Below are 20,365 nucleotides of genomic sequence, written 5' to 3'. Positions count from 1 at the left end.
TGGGGGCAGCTGAGCCAGGGGTCAGGCTGCGGTGGGGAGGCCAGGAGGGGCGGGGTCAGCGGCGACTGGGAGGGGAGACAGCAGCGTGGGCGGCTGGAGGGAGGGAGACACCAGCAGAGGGAAAGAAACTGGGAGTTAGGGAAGAAGAGAAAGTGGAAAGGAGAAGCAGGGAGAGAAGGAAACAGCAGAAGTGGAGGGCTAGAGAGAGAAAGAGGGAGGGAGAGGGAGAGATTGAATGTGAGTGTGTGTGGGGAGAGACAGAGAGAGAGAGAGAGAGAGAGAGAGAGAGAGAGAGAGAGAGAGAGAGAGAGAGACTCAGCTAGACAGAGAGGGAGAGAGGAAAAGAACGAGACAGAGACATAAGGAAGAGACTCTGGGAGTCCGAGAGGAAAGGATTTAGACAGAAACAGAAACAAAGATTGGGAGAGAAAGTGATATGGGTGTGTGAGTGTGTGAGGGAGGGAGGCAGACATGAGTAAGAGACGGGAAGGGACAGAGATTAGAGAGGGAGAGAGACAGAAGGTGAGGCCGGAGGAGACAGAGACGGTCTGAAAGGCAGGGAGATCCAGAGGAAGAGAGACCCAGAGCCTGGGAGAGAGCAGAGCAGGGAGACGGCCTGTGGAGGCAGCACCTGACCGGCAGGGGCCCGGAGCTGGTAAGTCCCCTGGTTGGGCTGAGAGGGGTGCCCATGCCCGGTGCCCCAGGGCTTGGCAGGATGGTTTGGGGTGCATGTGGAAGGGGCGAGGGGGGTGCAGGAGACAGTAACTGCAGGAAGCGTGAAAGAGGCAGGGAATGAGGGGTCCCTAAGCACAGAGAGGGTCAAATTCCTGGCCGTTGTGGGGGGCTGGGGTGGGGGAGAGGCAAGAATAAAGGGGCCCCTATTCTCTGCCCTGGACCACAGGCAGCTGCCCCCTCCCCGCAGCTGCCAGTGCCGCCCACCTCTCTTGGCATCGCCCGTGGTATGCGGGCCCAGGCCGGCCTCGCCCAGCCCCCCAGGCCCCCGAACAACGGGCTCTTTCTCCGCAGCCTCCTCCTCCGACCTGCGAGCCCCTGACCTCGGCGGCTCTGTCCCCAGCCGGGTCAGCTGCAGGGGCAGCGCACACAGCCCCCTTTCTTCCTCGCCCCCGGCCGCCGTCCATGGAGGAGGGCCGGCCCCGGAGCAGCCTCAGCCTGGCCAGCAGCGCCTCCACCATCTCCTCGCTCAGCAGCCTGGGCGCCAAGGTGGGAGCGAGCTTCCGGCGGGGCCGCCGGAGGGAGGGGGGGGGAGGACGCGGGGGGCTGGGGCTGCCCCGTCCTCCCGGCTTCGAGCCCGGGGTGGAGGCCACCCCAGGGACTCCGGCGGTTAAGAGGAAAGAGCCTCAGCCACGGGGTCTGCCAGACCTCGTTAGGGCCCCAGCTGACCCCGAGCTGCAGCTAGGAATTCCAAGGCGCTTCCAGCCGTCCCCACCCCGTGCATTTCCCTGATTCAGGGCCAGAGGCACAACCCCAACGGGTCTGGCTGCTGAGATAGGCCCCGCCCCGCCTCGGGCCACGCCCCCGCCTCGGGCCACGCCCTTCAACGAGCAGCGTCCCACTGGCCACGCCCCCACCACGAGCCACGCCCCCACCTGGGCCACGCCCCGTGGTCACGCCCCCTAGGCACTCCGCTGCAGTGGCTGCTCAGTGTCTCCTGGACTCCCTGCCCCATCTCTAGCCATGCAATGCCCCCAGGTCTGGAATCCGACAAGGACAGACCTTTCTCTGACAAGGAGGCCCCATGGGGCCCACGATACCTGCATCCCACCTGGTCGCCCAGCCCTGCGTCCAGGGGCACTGGCTTCCTTGTCCTCCCGGCCATTCCCCTCCCTCATTCCCACTTCCACAGTTGGGAGTCCAGAGACTGGACCCTGACCTTGCCCGGCACCGTCTCTGCGGGCACCTGTGGGGATGTGGCGGTGGATGCCTGAGACCCCGCGTGCGCGGGCGAGGGGCTCTGCCTGTTGGGATGGAGGGATTCCGAGGAGCCCTCCACCCCCAGACGTGGACGCTAAGGGATGTCTCTCCCTGGCACTGATGGCCTTGGATTCTGACCCATCGCCAGGGTCTTGGCATGGAGGCCTCCTGACTATGGGGCTGCCCAGGCAATGTCCCCGGCTCTGGTGGCCAAGGCCATCCTCTCCTTGGCAGCGGACCCTTCCCGCGGGCCAGCGTCTTCCCTGCCTCTGAGCACCTCTCTCCCCTGTGGAAAGTGCCTCCGCTCTGCCCTGTGCACACCCACTCTGACCTCGAACTCAGCCCCCTCCTGGGCCTGGTTTCCATGGCACCAGATGAGGGGGTTGCTCCCCTCAAACCCCCCCCCCCCCAAAGCCCTGTTCACTTGTCTCCTCTCTCCTCAGAAGCCCCCCCGGGCGGTGAGCAAGGTGCACGCCTTCGGGAAGAGAGGCAATGCGCTCAGAAGGGACCCCAACCTCCCGGTGCACATCAGAGGCTGGCTGCATAAGCAGGTGGGGGGGGCGGGGGAGGGGACGAGACGCTCCGAGTGACGCCAGAGGCTGTGACCCCGGCTGCCTGCTCTTCCTCTCCTTCCGCGTCTCCGCATTTGTTTTGCTTTTGCTCTCACGTCTTCTCCCCTTACTCTGTCAGGGTTTCCTCCATCCATTCCTTCGTTTAATGACCACTTCTTTGACGTGACAGTGTGCCAAGCCCAGGATCACATACCAAGCAAATAGGCCAAGCATCCATAGTCCATTCAAGGTGGGGTGGGGTAGGGGCGGGTAACAAATTAGTATACAAATAAATGGAAGGAGTGAAATAATATATAACCCTATGTAATAAAAGGCTAATATGCAAATCAACCAAACAGCAGAATGATTGGTCGCTATGACACACACTGATCAGCAGGGGGCAGATGCTCAATGTGGGAGCTGCCCCCTTGGTGGTCAGTGCGCTCACACAGGGGAGCGCCTCTCGGCCAGAAGCCTGGCTCATGGCGGGTGAGTGAAGCCTCAGTGGCAGGAGGCTCTCCCGCCTCCTTGGCTGTCCTAAGGATGTCTGACTGACAGCTTCTCTGTGTCTCAGGCTCCAGAATAAAGAGATATATCCAGCCGAACCCGGTTTGGCTCAGTGGATAGAGCGTCGGCCTGCAGACTGAAAGGTCCCGGGTTCTATTCCGGTCAAGGGCATGTACCTTGGTTGCAGGCACATCCACAGTAGGGGGTGTGCAGGAGGCAGCTGATCGATGTTTCTCTCTCATTGATGTTTCTAACTCTCTATCCCTCTTCTTTCCTCTCTGTGAAAAATCAATAAAATATTTAAAAAAATTTTTTAAAAAGAGTGATATTCAACCCCTGCCCACCAGTGGCATGTATGTGTTCCAACTTTTCTATTGTATTTTTGTTCTCTTTTTTTTTAAAAAAAAAATATATATTTTATTGATTTTTTTACAAGAGGAAGAGAGAGGGATAGAGAGTTAGAAACATCGACATCATCGATCAGCTGCCTCTTGCACACCCCCAACTGGAAATGTGCCTGCAACCAAGGTACATGCCCTTGACCGGAATCGAACCCAGGACCTTTCAGTCCGCAGCCTGACGCTCTATCCACTGAGCCACACCGGTTTTGGCTATTTTTTGTTAATTCCCACCGGAGGATATTTCCATTGATTTCTAGAAATAGTGGAAGGGAGTGAGGGAGAGAGAGAGAGAGAGAAACATAGATGTGAGCGAGACACATCGATTGTTTGCCTCCCTGACCTGAGTCTGGGGATTGAACCTGCAACCCAGGTCCATGCCCTTGACCAGAATCAAACCAGAGACCCTTCAGTCTGTAGGCTCATGCTCTATCCACTGAGCCAAACCGGCTATGGCTCCCATAACTTCTCAACCCCCAGTGGACGGATGAGAACAGCTGAGGGTCCGCGTGGGAAAATGAGTGTGTGGGGGCGTAGACTGAAAGTGGTGGGGCTGGGAGTCGAACTCAGGTCTGACTGTCCAGAATCTTACCTCCTCTCCGCCTCCGGCCTTCCACCTGGATCTACTGCATCAAGCGTGCTTCTGTCCCCCCCGTCTCTCTGAGTCTCTGTCCCCTAGGGTCCCTGTCTCCACCTCCTTTCCCCCCTCCCCTGTACTCGCCCTCTCCCGCCTCTCTCCCCAGGACAGCTCCGGGCTCCGGCTCTGGAAGCGCCGCTGGTTCGTCCTCTCTGGCCACTGCCTCTTCTACTACAAGGGTCAGTCCTGCAGTCCGCACGGGGTGACAGGGCGCCCCTCCCACGCCCCCTTTCCTCCAGCCTCTGGGCCTTCCGATCTCTGTGTGACCCCTGACCTCGGACCCGGACCCTCCTTTTGCAGACAGCCGCGAGGAGAGCGTCCTGGGCAGCGTTCTGCTCCCCAGCTACAGTGTCCGGCCAGACGGGCCGGGAGCCCCCCGCGGGCGGCGCTTCACCTTCACCGTGAGTCCCTCCATCCCCCCATTCCTCTGTGCACTATGCACCAGGGCCCGTGGTGGGCAAACTGCGGCTCGCGAGCCACAAAATACCACGGCCTGGGCCAGTCTATGTTGAAGAAGTGGCGTTAGAAGAAGTTTCAGTTTAAAAAATTTGGCTCCTCCTGGCTGGTGTGGCTCAGTGGATAGAGCATCGGCCTGGGGACTGAAGGGTCCCGGGTTCGATTCCGGCCAAAGGAACAGGCCTGGGTTCAGGCTCCACCCCCTGCAGGGGGCGAGCAGGAGGCAGCTGATCCATGATTCTCATCATTGATGTTTCTATCTCTCTATTCCTTTCCCTTCCTCTCTAAATTCAATAAAAATATATATTAAAAAAAAATGTTGGCTCTCAGAAGAAATTTCCATCGTGGTACTGTTGGTGTTTGGCTCTGTTGACTAATGAGTTTGCCGACCACTGCCCTAGGCCGGGCGGGAGGCATCGGCCCCCTTTATTGTATGTGGATGGAAGATCCTGGCTAGGATGGATGCCACCCTCCTTTGCGGAGGGCCCTGGCGGCCAGCTTTGTCTCCCGCAGGCCGAGCACCCGGGCATGCGGACCTACGTGCTGGCGGCGGACACGCTGGAGGACCTGCGGGGCTGGGTGCGTGCGCTGGGCAGGGCGTCCCGCGCGGAGGGAGATGATGGGTGAGTTACCGGCCCCGCACCGGACCCCGCTGCTCCAACCCGGTCTGTCTACTCCTCCCCAACTCCCCCCCTGAGGCCCTCAACACTCCATCACCGTCCTCTGGCTAAAGAGACTACAGGACAAATATGTGATACCCTAATCAATAAAGAAACTAATTAAAAAAGAGAGAGAGAGACTCCGCCCTTCAGGCCCCAGCCTTGGAAGAAGTGCAGTCTTTTCCTCTAAGCTCCGCCCACCACTCTATCCAGGCCCCTTATCAATATTCCGCACTCTGATTGGCTCCCTCAGAAGTCTACACCCAGCCGTTGCCCCCTACACATGTCAGTTAAAAACAAAAAACAAAAAAAAAACCCACAATATTTTGATTAAAATATATTGATTTCAGAGAGAGGAAGGGAAAGGGGAAGAGAGAGAGAAACATCAATGATGAGAGGGAATCATTCGTCAGCTGCCTCCTGCACGCCCTCTACTGGGGATTGATCCCACAACCCGGGCATGTGCCCTGACCAGGATGGAACAACCTCCCGGGTCACAGGTCAGCGCTCAACCACTGAGCCACCCTGGCCGGGCCACAATGTCAGATTTTTATTTATTTATTTATTTATTTATTTTAAAATCTTCACCGTTGCCGAAACCGGTTTGGCTCAGTGGTAGAGCGTTGGTCTGCGGACTGAGAGGTCCCAGGTTCGATTCCGGTCAAGGGCTTGTACATTGGTTGCTGGCACATCCCCTGTGGGGGTTGTGCAAGAGGCAGCTGGTCGATGTTTCTCTCTCATCGACGTTTCTAGCTCTCTATCCCTCTCTCCTCCTCTCTGTAAAAAATCAATAAGATATATTTAAAAAAAAAATAAAATCTTTACTGTTGAAAGTATTACATATGTCTGCTTTCCCCCCTCACTGACTCCCTCCAATCTGCCCTGTCCCTGCCCCCACCCACCCACCCCCATTGTTACTGTCTGTGTCCATGTGCCATGCATATATGCTTACAAGGTCTTTGGTTGTTAACCTCCCACCTGCCTTCCCTCTGAGATTCTGCACTTTGTTCCATGCTTCCATGTCTCTGGATTCAGTCCATTCATCAGTTTATTTTGTCAATTAGATTCCACATGAATGAGATCATGTGATACTTGTCTTTCTCTGCAATGTGAGATTTTAAAAAAATATATATATTTTACTGACTTTACAGAGAGGAAGGGAGAAGGATAGGGAGTTAGAAACATCAATGAGAGAGAAACATTGATCAGCTGCCTCCTGCAAACCTCCTATTGGGAATGTGCCCACAACCAATGTAAATGCCCTTGAACAGAATCGAACCTGGGACCTTTCAGTCTGCAGACCAACGCTCTATCCACTGAGCCAAACCGGTCAGGGTTCAGTTGTTGCTTTTGTTGTATTAAAGGCTTCAGACGGTCTCTCTCTGGATCTGGCCGAGTCTTCAGGCTGGAGACTCAGTCTGGGGCATTGGGCTCAGTGACTTGAATGGACTGTGTGGCCCTTACAAGTCTCCCACACTAGGGCCTTCGTTTCCCCATCTGCAATATGGAGACAACGATTTATAGGGCACCACCTCCCCGCTTTTCTCCTGTGTAGGCCCCTGTGCCTTTGTCTGGGCACTGAGAATAGGGCTGTTATGGGGTGCAAAGGAGTGTTGTCTTTTTCTGTGCTCACTCGCTAGTGGGCGGCCCAGGTCCCCCGCACGTCCCCAGCCTGGGGAGGGCCCCGGCGGCCCCGGTGGTCCTCCGGAGGTGAACCAGGGGGACGAGGGGCCCAGCTCAGAATCGCCGCAAGTGGCTCGGCTGTCCAGAGAGCGTGGCCGCCCCGGGCCGCTCACTCCCGCTTCCACAGCCGACCGCCAGTCTGGACCCGGGATTCGGAGGACCAGGAGCCCCGAGTGAGTTGGACCCGGGAGTCTGGGAGAAGTTCTATGGAGCTTCAGGGAGGAAAACTGGGTTTGGGGCGTGGCCTAAGAGGAGGGCGGGGACTGCAGGCGGTTGGGGCGTGGCCTGGGAAAAGGGAGGGGACTGTGGCTGATTGGGGGCGTGGCATAAGAGAAGGGCGGGGACTTGTTGGGGCGTGGCCTAAGAGGAGGACGGGGCTGGGATTGGTTGGGGCGTGGCCTAAGGGCGGGGGGGGGAACTGCGGCTGTTTGGGGAGTGGCCTAAGAGGAGGGCGGGGACTGTAGGCTGTTGGGGCTTGGCCTGGGAAAAGGGAGGGGACTGTGGCTGATTGGGGGCGTGGCCTGAGAAAGGGGAGGGGACTGTGGCTGGTTGGGGGCGTGGCTTGGCGCTCGCCGTCTGGACTAGGACTTGCTGGGGGTCTGTGGGGTCAGAGCCGGTGGGGGAAAAGCCTCCAGGAGCTGCCAAAAAGGGAGAAATCGTTCAGGATCGGCCAAGAGGAGGCTCTGCTCTTAGCGGGACAGAGAGGCTCAGCAGAGGGAGACCGTCTTGGGGGCTGCCCTGGTGGGTGGCGGGCGGTCCCTCGTTGAGCCGGTCCCGGTTCTCTCCCCCCGCAGCCTGTTCCCGCCCCTCTCGCGCCCGCCCTCCCCGCTGAGCCTCCCGCGGCCCCGCTCTGCGCCCGCACGCAGGCTCCCGCCCTCCTCCTCCTCCTCCGGGGACCCCGCGCTCCCCGCCAGGCCCCACACCCCGCTGAGCCGCATCGACGTGCGCCCCCCCTCGGAATGGGGCCCCCAGCGCCAGGCCCTGTCCCGGCCCCCCACTCCCCGCCGAGCGCCCTCCTCCGAGGCCGGGGGAGGGAGGCCGCCCAGGAGCCCCGAGCACTGGACCCCGGAGGCCAGGACCCAGGTGAGGAGGGGTTGGGGGTGTAGGTCCAGGCTGTCCGCATGCTGGGATCGCAGTCCGGCGTGCTCTCCGCCGAGACAAGGACACGGGAAGGGGTGGGGGTTGCAGCTGCCTCGTGTCTCCTGCAGTTCGTCTTTCCAAGTCGGTCGCCTGTAATTTTCTCTGAGCATCATGGGAGGGTAGCCCAGAATATCCGCAGCTAACCACAGGGGTGAGAGGGAGGGCAGGGGCACCTCCCACCGCCCGGGGCTGTGTGGCCAGGCCGGTCTCTTTATTGCCTTCCTGCCTGTCCCTCCAGTGACACGGGGCCTGCCGCCGGAGAGCAGGTAGTGGAGGCAGTTTGGGGGCCCAGGTTTTTTTTTAAATATATATTTTATTGACTTTTTATAGAGAGGAAAAGAGAGGGATAGAAAGTTAGAAACATTATTAGAGAGAATCATTGATTGGCTGCCTCTTGCACACTTCCCACTGGGAATGTGCCCACAACCAAGGTACATGCCCTTGACCGGAATCGAACCCGGGACCTTTCAGTCGGCAGGCCGACGCTCTATCCATTGAGCCAAACCGGTTTTGGCTGGGGGCCCAGTTTTGAATCTCAAAGGGCCTCCTATGGCACTTCAGTTTTGGGCACACCCACTTTAAAAAAAATTTTTTTTTAATTGATTTCAGAGAGGAAGGGAGAGGGCGAGGTAGAAACGTCAATGATAAGAGAGAATCATTGACCGGCTGCCTCCTGCACGCCCCCTACTGGGAATGGAGCCTGCCACCTTGTCATGTGCCCTTGACCGGAATCAAACCTGGGACCCTTCAGTCTGCAGGCTGACGCTCTATCCACTGAGCCAGACCAGCTAGGGCTGGGCACACCCACTTCAATATTTGTTGCTAAGGCACACCCGTTTCTAAACGTCTCTTTTTCAACATTCCCCCAGACCCCTTCTGGCTCCTCCACTTACATCCAGCTTCCTCCAAGATCTCCTGGGACGCGGGCTTCCCTGGTTTTACTGGTAAATATCCTGGGGCCCCTGGGAACTGCCGGAGCCCCCACTGCTCCCCCCGCTCCCCTGTTTTCCTGGCTACGCTGACCTCATCCGGACTAGTGCGCAGGCCAGGTGGGATGTTGCAAGGTCCTTAGCAGGGGCTCCAGGTACGTTCCTCAGGCTGCGCGAACTGGGCAGCATATATATAGACTCTCTCTCCATTCGGTCGTGTCATCTTCTAATCTTTTACTTGAGTTTTAGAGCTTTTCCATAGAGATCTTAGGTGTTCTTAGTTAAGATAATTCCTAGATACCTGTCAGTTTTTATAGCTATTTGAATGGCATCATCTTTTATATATGCTCAACCACTGAGCTGGGCTGTTTTCTTTGTCTCACAGCATCGGTTAGGATCTCTAACACGGTGTTAAACGGTAACAGAGGTAGTGGCCATCCCTGGTTTATTCTCAGCAGTGAAGGAAATGTCTGGATTCCCCCATGAATGATAACATTTGTTACAGCTGTTAGTTCACAGAGCACATTGAGGGGAGGGCGGTGTCAGTACAGACGGAGGGAGGCTCAGCGCTGGGCCCTGGCTGCCCAGTGACCTGGCTTCTCTCCTCCCCAGCCGGGCCCTCCCCTGGACTCCTCCTTCCCCCAGAGCTTGGAGACAGATGTAAGTCCTCCCGGATCCAAACTCTGCTGAGTTCCAGGGTTGGGGAGAGAATGTTCTAGGTGCGTGAGTGTGGGGGGCTGGGGGATGGGGACAGGGGTAAGAGCCAGATCTGGCCCGTTCTCCTTTTTCAGACTCTGTTGACCAAGCTGTGTGGCCAGGACCGGCTGCTGAAGAGGCTGCAGGAGGAGATAGACCAGAGGCAGGAAGAGAAGGTGGGATGGGAAGAGACACCTAGTCCCGCCCCCGCCCTTAGCCCGACCCTATCCTCAGCATTCGGGCTGAAGAGGATGTGGGAGGACACTTGTTCTCTCTCCCTCGGGCTGGGTGTGACTTCAGAAAGTTAATCTTTTCTTTAATTTTTTTTTTTAGAAAATATATTTTATTGATTTTTTTTTTACAGAGGAAGAGAGAGGGAATAGAGAGTTAGAAACATCGATGAGAGAGAATCATTGATCAGCTGCCTCCTGCCCACCCCCCACTGGGGATGTGCCCGCAGCCAAGGTACATGCCCTTGACCGGAATCGAACCTGGGACCCTTCAGTCCGCAGGCTGATGCTCTATCCACTGAGCCAAACCGGTTTTGGCTTTTTAAATTTTTTAAATTGAATTGAGAGAGAGGGAAGGAGAGGGAGAGATAGAAACATCAATGATGAGAGAACCACGGATCGGCTGCCTCCTGCATGCCCCCTACTGGGGATGGAGCACACAACCTGGGCATGTGCCCCTGTCCCTGTGACCTCCTGGTTCATGGGCTGATGTGAGCCCTGCTGCTGGGCGAAGGTCATCATTCCCCTCTCGGTGCAGGAGCAGCTGGAAGCAGCCCTGGAGTTGACCAGGCAGCAGCTGGGCCAGGCAGCCAGGGAAGCTGCGGCTCCTCCGAGGGCCTGGGGGCGCCAGCGCCTCCTGCAGGACCGGCTGGTCAGTGTGAGGGCCACTCTTTGTCACTTGACTCAGGTGAGCATCTGGGAAGGGACATACCCTGGAGGGGTGGGGGGGAATGGCGCCAGGGCTCATGGGAAGGTAGTTTTTGAGAATTGCCCTCTCCCCAAATTTTAGGCCCATGCTCTTGTCTGTCCCAGAGGGTGAGCAGCCAGGAAGCTCAGGACTTCATGTAGCGGTTTAAGGGGTGGTTGGATGCGGATTCCTGGCTTTGAGTCTCAGCTCGCACTCCCGGTAGCTGTGTGAGCTTAGAAAAGTTACCCAACCCCTCTGGGCCTTAGCTCCCATAAGACGCATCTTCTGTAAACGCGAGATGGAAAATACAGTAGGGGAAAAACACTTAAAAAAACATTTGAATAATGTACTGATGTCTTTAACCTGACGTCAAAACTTCTGGGTAAGGGTAATAATGCCTTACACAGCGGGCAGCAAACTCATGAGTCAACAGAACCGCAGCTTGCCTACCACTGTCCTAGCCATTGAATAAATGACTAGTTAACACGTCGGTACCTGGCATCTGATCGGCAGTATTTGTGTTAGCTATGGGTATTATTGTCTGTAAAATGGAAACATTCATAGAACCTATAGCACAGACTTAAATGAGTGCTAAGAACAGTGCCTGACACACATGAAGTGCCTAATAAATACTAGCGGCTATCAATCATTATTACTATTGGTGAGGGGGTTTCTGCTGTCCAGGAGGGCAGAGGGGTGTGGTCCTGACTAGCCGGAGAACTCACCAGATGTGCCCCAGGGCAGCTCAGAGGGGAGGGCTCAGAGAGAGCTGTGATTTCTCTGCACTAGGAGCTCTTTGGAATGCCAGGTTCCTTACAGACACTGCGGTTCCCAAGGGAGTGTGGACTACAATTCCCAGAGGCCCCTTTACATGGACTACAATTCCCAGAGGCCTCTTTGCTGGCCTCTGGGAATTGTAGTCCATGTAAAGAGGCCTCTGGGAATTGTAGTCCACGTACTCCCTCAGGACACCAGGGCCCAGGCTGGCCTTCCTCCTCCTCCTCTGGGAACACTGGGAGTAGGATGCTCTAGGGGAAGATCTAGGGGGTGGGCATGCTAACCCCGTGTCTCCCCTTTCTGGAAGGAGCGTGAGCGGGTTTGGGACGCGTACAGCGGCCTGGAGCAGGAGCTGGGCACCGTGAGAGAGACCCTGGAGTGCCTGCTGCACCTCGGGTCCCCGCAGGTACATCCCTGTCCCCAGCCCCAAGCCCCACCGTCCACACCTGGAAACCCTGTGGGCACTGAGGCCCCTCCCACAGGTTTGAAGTCCTTCTCACAAGCTCCTCCCCTTCCTTTATTTCCTTCCTTTTCTTCATTTTTCCCATTCTTACCAGAGGATATAACTATTGATTTTAGAGAGGAAAGGAGAGAGAGAAACATCAATGTGAGAGAGAAACATTGATCAGTTATTTCTCTTACGTGCCCCAACCAGGGATCGAACCCCAGCCTAGGTATGTGCCCTGACCGGAAATCGAACCCGGGGCAGTTAGGTATAGAGGATGATGCTCCAACCAACTGAGCCACATTGTTCAGGGCCAAAATCATGTATCTTTTTTATTTGATGTTATTTGATTTATTTTTTATTGGTTTCAAAGAGGAAGGGAGAGGGAAAGAGAGTTAGAAACATCAATGATTAGAGAGAGAGAATCATTCATCAACTGCCTCCCACAAGCCCCACATTGGGGATAGATATGGCAGGCCTGTGCCCAGACCTGGAATCAAACCGTGACCTCCTGGTTCATAGGTCGACGCTCAACCACTGAGCCACGCTGGCTGGGGCCAAAATTATATATTTTTAGTTAAAAACATTGACTTCTAGTATTACATGTGTACTTACAGATTTAAGCCCTGACTTCTTCATTCTAAACCCTCCCAACTTCTCCTTAAAATCCAACATTTAACACTGACGCCCCCTAGTGGTGTTAAATATTACTTACAACCAGCAATAGAGGAAGAGAACAGAAATGCATTACAACCAAATTGGGTTTGCTATGGGAATGCAAGGTTAGTTTTAACACTTGAAAATCAGTCCATGCATTTCACTACATTTGACAACATAATAGAGGAAAACCACATGGTCGTCTCAACACATGCAGGGCGGAGAAAGACAAGATTCCACACCCATTCCTGATAAAAGCTCTCAGTAAAGCAGAAATGGAAGTTCCTTCATCTGATAAAAGTTGTTTATTACTTGCCGAAACCGGTTTGGCTCAATGGATAGAGCGTCGGTCTGCGGACTGGGGGGTCCCAGGTTCGATTCCGGTCAAGGGCATGTACCTTGGTTGCGGGTACATCCCCAGGAGGGGGTGTGCAAGAGGCAGCTGATTCTCTCTCATCGATGTTTCTAACTCTCTATCTCTCTCCCTTCCTCTCTGTACAAAATCAATAAAATATATATTTTTAAAAAGTTGTTTATTACCAATCTACAGCAAACATTGCAGTGGTCAGTGACATATGGAAAACGTTCCTCCTGATGTTTGGAATAAGACAAGGGTGTCTGCTATCACCAGTTCTCGTCGACATTGTACCAGAGGTCTTATTTACTTTATTTTTTATTTTTTATTTTTTTTTAAATATATTTTTATTGGTTTTTTACAGAGAGGAAGGGAGAGATAGAGAGCTAGAAACGTCGATGAGAGAGAAACATCGACCAGCTGCCTCTTGCACCCCCCCCACCGGGGATGTGCCTGCAACCAACGTACATGCCCTTGACCGGAATCGAACCTGGGACCCTTCAGTCCGCAGACCGACGCTCTACCACTGAGCTAAATCGGCTTCGGCCTTATTTATTTTATTTTTTAAAATATATTGCCGAAACCGGTTTGGCTCAGTGGATAGAGCGTTGGCCTGCGGACTGAAGGGTCCCAGGTTCGATTCCGGTCAAGGGCATGTACGTTGGTTGCGGGCACATCCCCGGTGAGGGATGTGCAAGAGGCAGCTGGTTGATGTTTCTAACTCTCTATCCCTCTTTCTTCCTCTCTGTGAAAAATCAATAAATATATTTAAAATATATATATATATATATATTTTATTGATTTTTTACAAAGAGGAAGGGAGAGGGATAGAGAGTTAGAAACATTAATGAGAAGCATCGATCAGCTGCCTCCTGCACGCCCCCTACTGGGGATGTGCCCGCAACCAAGTGTACCAGAGGTTTTAGACAGACCAAGTACAAGAAGTAAGCAATTAGGTATCAGGACAAGAAAGAAAGAAGTAAAGCTATTTTCATTTACAGATTGTGTATATGTGTAGAATATCCAAGTCATGTCCAGCTCTACCCAGTTGGCTCAGTGGATAAAGCTCCGGCCGGCAGGCTGAAGGGTCCCAGGTTCGATCATGGTCAAGGGCACATGCCTCAGTTGCAGATCTCTCTCCAGCTGGGCCTTGGTCAGGGTGCACGCAGGAGGCAACAAATGGCTGTCTTTCTCTCACACTGATATTTTTGTCTTTCCTTCTCTCTCCCACTGTCTCTAAAAATCAATGGAAAAATATCCTCAGGTGAGGATAAATAAATAAATAAATGCACACATTTTAAAAAATAATAATTTCCAGAGACACTATTAGAATAAGCATATTTAGCTGAAATCGGTTTGGCTCAGTGGTAGAGCGTCAGTCTGCGGACTGAAAGGTCCCGGGTTCGATTCTGGTCAGGGGCATGTACATTGGTTGCGGGCACATCCCCTGTAGGGGGTGTGCAAGAGGCAGCCGATCGATGTTCATCTCTCATCGATGTTTCTAACTCTCTGTCCCTCTCTCTTCCTCTCTGTTAAAAATATATATATATATATATATATTAAAAAAAAAAAGAAGCATATTTAGCAGGGTCACTGAATGCAAGGTTAATATCAATTGTCCTCATATTTGCCAGTGCCAAACAAGTAGAAAGTAAGTAAACAACAGTTTTTAAAATATGTATATTTTTTTATTGATTTCTGAGAGGAAAAGAGAGGGAGATAGAAACACCAATGAGAGAAAATCATTGATCGGCTGCCTCCTGCACGCCTCCTGCTGGGGATCATGCTCGAAAGCTGAGCATGTGAGCGTGTGCCCTTGACTAGAATCGAACCTGGCCCCTAACCGGTTTGGCTCAGTGGATAGAGTGTCAGCCTGCGGACTGAAGGGTCCCAGGTTCGATTCCGGTCAAGGGCATGTACCTTGGTTGTGGGCACATCCCGGTAGGGGGTGTGCAGGAGGCAGCTGGTTGATGTTTCTGTCTCGATGTTTTTAGCTCTCTATCCCTCTCCCTTTCTGTAAAAAATAAATAGAATATATTTAAAAAATAAATAAAAACCACAGGACATCAGAATATATTTAAAAAAATAAAGAAAACCCCCCAAAAAAACCAAAACCACAGAGAAGGTAGAGACCTACATAAATGGGGAGATATACCAAGCTCATGGATAGGAAAGATACACTAATGCAAAGATGTAGTCTCCCCAAGTGAATTTCCCCAATGGGGATCAGCAGCCCCAATGCAGATCCAGAGGGTTTTTGCATGGAGATTGACACACTGACCCTACGTTGCATTTGGAAAGCTACTGTTAATGACACAGGGTAATGTTGACACAGGTTAGACAAAGAAACTGAATAGGGTACTCAGAAGCAGACTCACGTACATGTATATGGCCCCTTATTTATGCCAGAGGCAACGCTGCAGAGCCTTGCAAAAAACAGTGTAGCCAATACCGGTGTGGCTCAGTGGATAGAGCCTGCGGACGGAAAGGTCCCTGGTTCGATTCCGGTCAGGGGCGTGTACCTTGGTTGTGGGCACATCCCCAGTAGGGGGTGTGCAGCAGGCAGCTAATCGATGATTCTGTCTCATCGATGTTTCTGACTCTCTTCCTCTCTGTAAAAAAATCAATAAAATTTATATATATATTTTTAAAAAGACAGTGTTTGTGATAAGTGGGGGTGAGGTGGCAGGATATCCATATGGGAATGGGTAGCCACAAATACAGCTGTGATATGTGCATGTAGTCCATTTATTTATTTTATATATATAATTCTCTCATATATATTTTATTGATTTCAGAGAGGGAGGGAGAGGGAGAGAGAGAAACATCAGTGTTAAGAGACTCATTTCTTGGCTGCCTCCTGCACACAGGAGGGAACATAGCCCCCAACCTAGGCCTGTGCCCTTGACTGGAACTGAACCCAGGACCCTTCATTCTGCAGGCCAATGCTCTACCCACTGAGCCACACCAGCTCTGGCCATAGTCCCTTTACGACTCCACAAACAGCCCGGCTGGTTTCAGATGCTGCCTGGGGCCCATCAGCTTTAACCCTCTTGCATTGTCCCACCTCATTCATTTCCTCCCTCCCCCTTTCCCCCAGGACAGAGCGTCTGCTCAGCAGCAGCTGTGGATGATGGAAGACACCCTGGCAGGTCTGGGGGGCCCCCAGAAACCGCCCCAAAGCACGGAGCCTGACTCCCCATCTCCTGCTCTCCAAGGCGAGGAGTCTTCAGAGAGAGAGGTGAGGCTTACACACGTCTCTTCCCATTCCCAGCTTCCTGTCCCATCTGCCAAACTATCGCCCACTCACCTCTCTCCCTCTCCTTTGACCGACTAACCAGCCTCAGACAAGCATCCTAAGCCGGGGAAGTCGTAGTTTCCTTGTTACATGTGAGCGTAAGCCAGCGGGGTGCTGGGCCCAGCTCAGCCCCACCCCCCAGGGGCCAACTGCGGGCATCACTTCCCAACTCCACAGTCAAGGATGCCCTGTGGAAATGGACCGGAGTGGGATATTTACACCACGGTAACTGGCAAACACGCAAACCAGGGCTGTTTCCCCCCAGAGAGTCATTGCTTAACACTTATCAGACTTTTCCCCCTCCTCCTCCTCCTCCTCCTACTCCTCCTCCTCCTCCTCCTCCTCCTCCTCCTCCCCCTCTTCTTCTTCTTCTTCTTCTTCTTCTTCTTCTTCTTCTTCTTCTTCTTCTTTTCCTCCTCCTCCTCCTCCTTCTTCTTCTTCTTTTAATATATTTTATTGATTTTTTACAGAGAGGAAGGTAGAGGGAGAGAGAATTAGAAACATCAATCAGCTGCCTCCTGTACACCCCCCACTGGGGATGTGCCCGCAAACCAAGGTACATGCCTTTGACCGGAATGGAACCTGGGACCTTTCAGTCCCCAGGCCCACGCTCTATCCACTGAGCCACACCGGTTAGGGCCTAGCTGCTGGTTTTCCACCTCAATCCCATGGTGCTGCGTCCCAGTTGCTAGTTGCTTAACCAGTGGCCATAATAAGGATGACGATCATCATGATTCCTCTTCCCCAACCCCTCCAGAGTCTGCCTGAATCCTTGGAACTGAGCTCACCCCGGTCCTCAGAGGCCGACTGGGGGCGGCCGCCCGGGGGGGACCGAGGCCCTGCCAGCGCTGGCTCAGGTGAGCACCCTGGGCCGGGGGGACCCACACACACACACACACACCCACACACACACACACACCGGCATGGCCCCCCGCCCTCACCACATCCCCTCCTGCCCTGCCAGGTGTGGGGTCTCCCAGGACCTCCCAGGCTTCCAGCCCCGAGGGTCGCTGCCCTCCCTCCCCGCAGCCAGGCACCAAGGTAGGCGGTCTGCCTGGCCCCCCGGGCCCTCTCGTAACCCTTCCTCTGATCAGCACCCATCACCCACTCTCGGGGGAACGGCTGGGGGAGGGGCTCCAAGGCGACAGCCCAGAGCACAGGGAACGTGAGGTGAGAACATTGGGGTTAAATTCTGTCCCTGCCACCGCTAAGCTGTGTGACTTCGGGCCAGTTACTAAGCCTCTCTCTGCCTCCATTTTCTCGTCTGCAAAATGAGTGCCTGCCACCTAGAGCTGATGTGGGGGTTCAGACTAGATGAATGCCCAGGGAGGGTTGGAAATAGTGCCCGGATATAGTAAGTACTTCACTCACTCACTCACTCATTCATTCATTCATTTATCTATTCCTTGACTTAACAAATATTTTTAAAAATATATATATTTTATTAATTTTTTACAGAGAGGAAGGGAGAGAGATAGAGAGCTAGAAACGTTGATGAGAGAGAAACATCGACCAGCTGCCTCTTGCACACCCCCTACCGGGGATGTGACCACAACCAACGTACATGCCCCTGACCGGAATCGAACCTGGGACCTTTCATTCCGCAGACCGACGCTTTACCACTGAGCCAAACCGGTTTTGGTGTGACTTAACAAATATTGATTCAATATCCTCTTCACTATCCGATAAGGTAGCCAGTAGCCACTTGTGGCTGTTTAAATTTATTTATTTATTTTAAAATATATTTTATTGATTTTTAAAAATATATATTTTATTGATTTTTTACAGAGAGGAAGGGAGAGGGACAGAGAATTAAAAACATTGATGAGAGAGAAACATGGATCAGCTGCCTCCTGCACACCTCCTACCAGGGATGTGCCTGCAATCAAGGTACATGCCCTTGACCGGAATCGAACCTGGGACCTTTTAGTCCGCAGGCCGATGCTCTATCCATTGAGCCACACCGGTTAGGGAGAAAGCCTTCTTTAAAAAAAAATAATAATAATAATAAAAAAAAAATATATATATATATATATTATTGATTTCAGAGAGAGAGAGAGAGAGATAAAAACATTGATGATGAGAGAGCCTCCTACTGGGGAGTGAGCCCGCAACCTGGGCATATGCCCTTGACCTGAATTGAACTTGGGACCTTTCAGCCTGCAGGCTGACGCTCTGTCCCCTGAGCCACACCAGCCGGGGCTAGGAAGCCTTTTAACGGATAGGTAAACTGAGTCCGGGTGCATGAGAAAAGGCGTGGCCATGTGGGAAAGTCCAACAGAGGGAACGGCGTGGAGGGGATGGAGACGCAGAATCAGTGCTGAAGCTGTTCCTTTGCTTAAACAAGGTAGACCTGGAGAGTCCAGGGACTGGCCGCCCGTAAGCTGGGGAGGCTTTGTGTCTGCTGCTGATTGGCTGGCTTTCAGAGACGCGGGCCGGCACTGATTGGCTGGCTGGCTGGCTGGGGATGATGACCTGACCCAGCGGAGTGGAGGGCGCTTCTGGTGCTTCCTTGTTGTCATGGATACAAAGCCACTGTCTTTCCTAGGAAGGGCGTGGCGTGCGGAATGGGCAGGAATTGCTTCTTCCCCTCCCAGCCACGCAGTTCTGCGCCGGCCGGCTGGGGAGGCATTCCGGAGCTGAGCAAGGAGCAAGATGGCCACGAGGGGGCGGTAGCGCGCACTGAGCTTTATTGACCCCTTTGGACGGGTTTGCCCTGGGAGAAGCCAGGACCTGAGACCCGAGGTTATTGTGGGAGCCAGTGCCCAAGGGGAGGGGGCGGGGAGGTCTGAGAAGGGGGTTCAGGGCAGGGAGACAGCACTCAGCGCACAGCGGGTGTCTCTGGGAGAAGCCTTAGGTGGCAGCCCCTTGGGGTATACTTTCTCCTTTCCTTCCTTCCTTCCTTCCTTCCTTCCTTCCTTCCTTCCTTCCTTCCTTCCTTCCTTCCTCTCTCTTTCTTCTAATAATATACACCAAATGGCCAGATTATGATCTCTGAATGCATAATAATCTGGTCACTCAGTATATATTACCTAATAAAATAGAAACATGCAAATTAACCATACACCCACAGCCAATCAGAATGAGTATGCAAATTAACCCAACAAAGGTGGAGGTTGATTTGCATGTGGGAGGGCTGGGAGGGGAAGCAGCGGGTGGAGGGAGCCACAGGAGCGGTGCTTCAGACAGAAGGGGGGGCTCCCTGGCTCCCGGGCGCTGGGATGAAGCCAGGGGAAGGAAGGCCTGTTCTTGCTCGAATATTGTGCAACGAGCCTCTAGTGTATATATATATTAGAGGCCCGGTGCATGAATTCGTGCATGGGTGGGGGCCGGCCAGCCTGGCCAGAGGGAGGGGATATGGGCAGTTGGCCAGCCTGCCTGCTGGTTGAACTCCTGGTCAGAGTGGCCAGATTTTATGCGTTCAGAGATCACCATAATCTGGTCACTCAGTGTATATATCGCCCGGCGGGCGTGGCTCAGTGGTTGAGCATCAATCTATGAACCAGGAGGTCACAGTCCAAAACCCCGTCAGGGCCCGGGCCCAGGTTGTAGGCTCGATCCCCAGTGTGTGCAGGAGGCGGCCAATCAATGATTCTCATCATTGATGCTTCTCTCTCTCTCTCTCTCCCTTTCTGTCTAAAAATAAATACCAACATGTTAAAAAATAAAAATATAATATAATTCAATTAAAAGTGAAAAAATATATTAGAGAGCAAGGAAGGGGGGGGAGAGAGAGAGAGAGAGAGAGAGAGAGAGAGAGAGAGAGAGAGAGAAACATCGATGTGAGAGCACAACATCGATTGGCTGCCTTCTGCACTCCCCCTACCTGGCCTCAAGGCCCCAAGGGAATCCGGGCAGGTGCCCTGACCAGGAATAGAACTGGCAACCCTTTGGTGCATGGGCTGGCCCCCAACCAACTGAGCCACACTGGCCAGGCTGCTTGGTCCTTTATAGCTGCAGGTTCGCCTTGCCTCTGGCCTGCCAATGCTGGGCACAGCTCCGTGGAGCAGTCACAGCAGGCAGGCTTTAACTGGCTAAAAATACCTGCCTGTGTGGGCTGCTGTATTTGAAACCAGTGAGTGTGTCAAAGTTTGGAGAAACAGACGGCACAGGGCCATATGCAGGGGGACTGTGTGCAGCAGGCGGGCGTGCGATCAGGATTGGCCGAATCGGAGTAAAACAGGGGCTGGCCCCACCGTGAGCCACAGATGGATCCAGGCCCTTTCCAGTTTTTATTTATTTTATTTTAAATATATTTTATTGATTTTATACAGAGAGGAAGGGAGAGGGAGGGGGAGAGGTTCAGAAACATCGATGAGAGAGAAAC

At 53.5% G+C, this 20,365-nt stretch overlaps 1 protein-coding gene across 1 annotated transcript in view; it reads left to right on the top strand.

Annotated features, from left to right (window-relative positions):
* The first annotated feature begins 299 nt into the window (after window positions 1-299).
* Window positions 300-20,365, top strand: part of PLEKHA4 (pleckstrin homology domain containing A4) — a 25,272-nt gene continuing 5,206 nt past the window's right edge. The window contains exons 1-16 of the mRNA XM_045577195.1: window positions 300-655; window positions 1,027-1,221; window positions 2,376-2,483; window positions 4,132-4,204; window positions 4,326-4,426; window positions 4,995-5,104; window positions 6,781-6,996; window positions 7,618-7,906; window positions 8,833-8,907; window positions 9,505-9,552; window positions 9,684-9,764; window positions 10,357-10,506; window positions 11,591-11,689; window positions 15,841-15,981; window positions 16,796-16,895; window positions 17,003-17,079. Coding sequence (XP_045433151.1) covers window positions 1,138-1,221; window positions 2,376-2,483; window positions 4,132-4,204; window positions 4,326-4,426; window positions 4,995-5,104; window positions 6,781-6,996; window positions 7,618-7,906; window positions 8,833-8,907; window positions 9,505-9,552; window positions 9,684-9,764; window positions 10,357-10,506; window positions 11,591-11,689; window positions 15,841-15,981; window positions 16,796-16,895; window positions 17,003-17,079 — 1,752 coding nt within the window. The 5' untranslated portion in view covers window positions 300-655; window positions 1,027-1,137. The remainder of the gene's footprint in view (window positions 656-1,026; window positions 1,222-2,375; window positions 2,484-4,131; window positions 4,205-4,325; window positions 4,427-4,994; window positions 5,105-6,780; window positions 6,997-7,617; window positions 7,907-8,832; window positions 8,908-9,504; window positions 9,553-9,683; window positions 9,765-10,356; window positions 10,507-11,590; window positions 11,690-15,840; window positions 15,982-16,795; window positions 16,896-17,002; window positions 17,080-20,365) is intronic.

This window comes from Pipistrellus kuhlii, unplaced genomic scaffold, assembly GCF_014108245.1.
Source record: "Pipistrellus kuhlii isolate mPipKuh1 unplaced genomic scaffold, mPipKuh1.p scaffold_m20_p_84, whole genome shotgun sequence".
Classification (NCBI taxonomy): Eukaryota; Metazoa; Chordata; class Mammalia; order Chiroptera; family Vespertilionidae; genus Pipistrellus; species Pipistrellus kuhlii.
The sequence above is the reverse complement of the archived record's forward strand: the minus strand, read 5'-3'. Positions and strand labels throughout refer to the sequence as shown.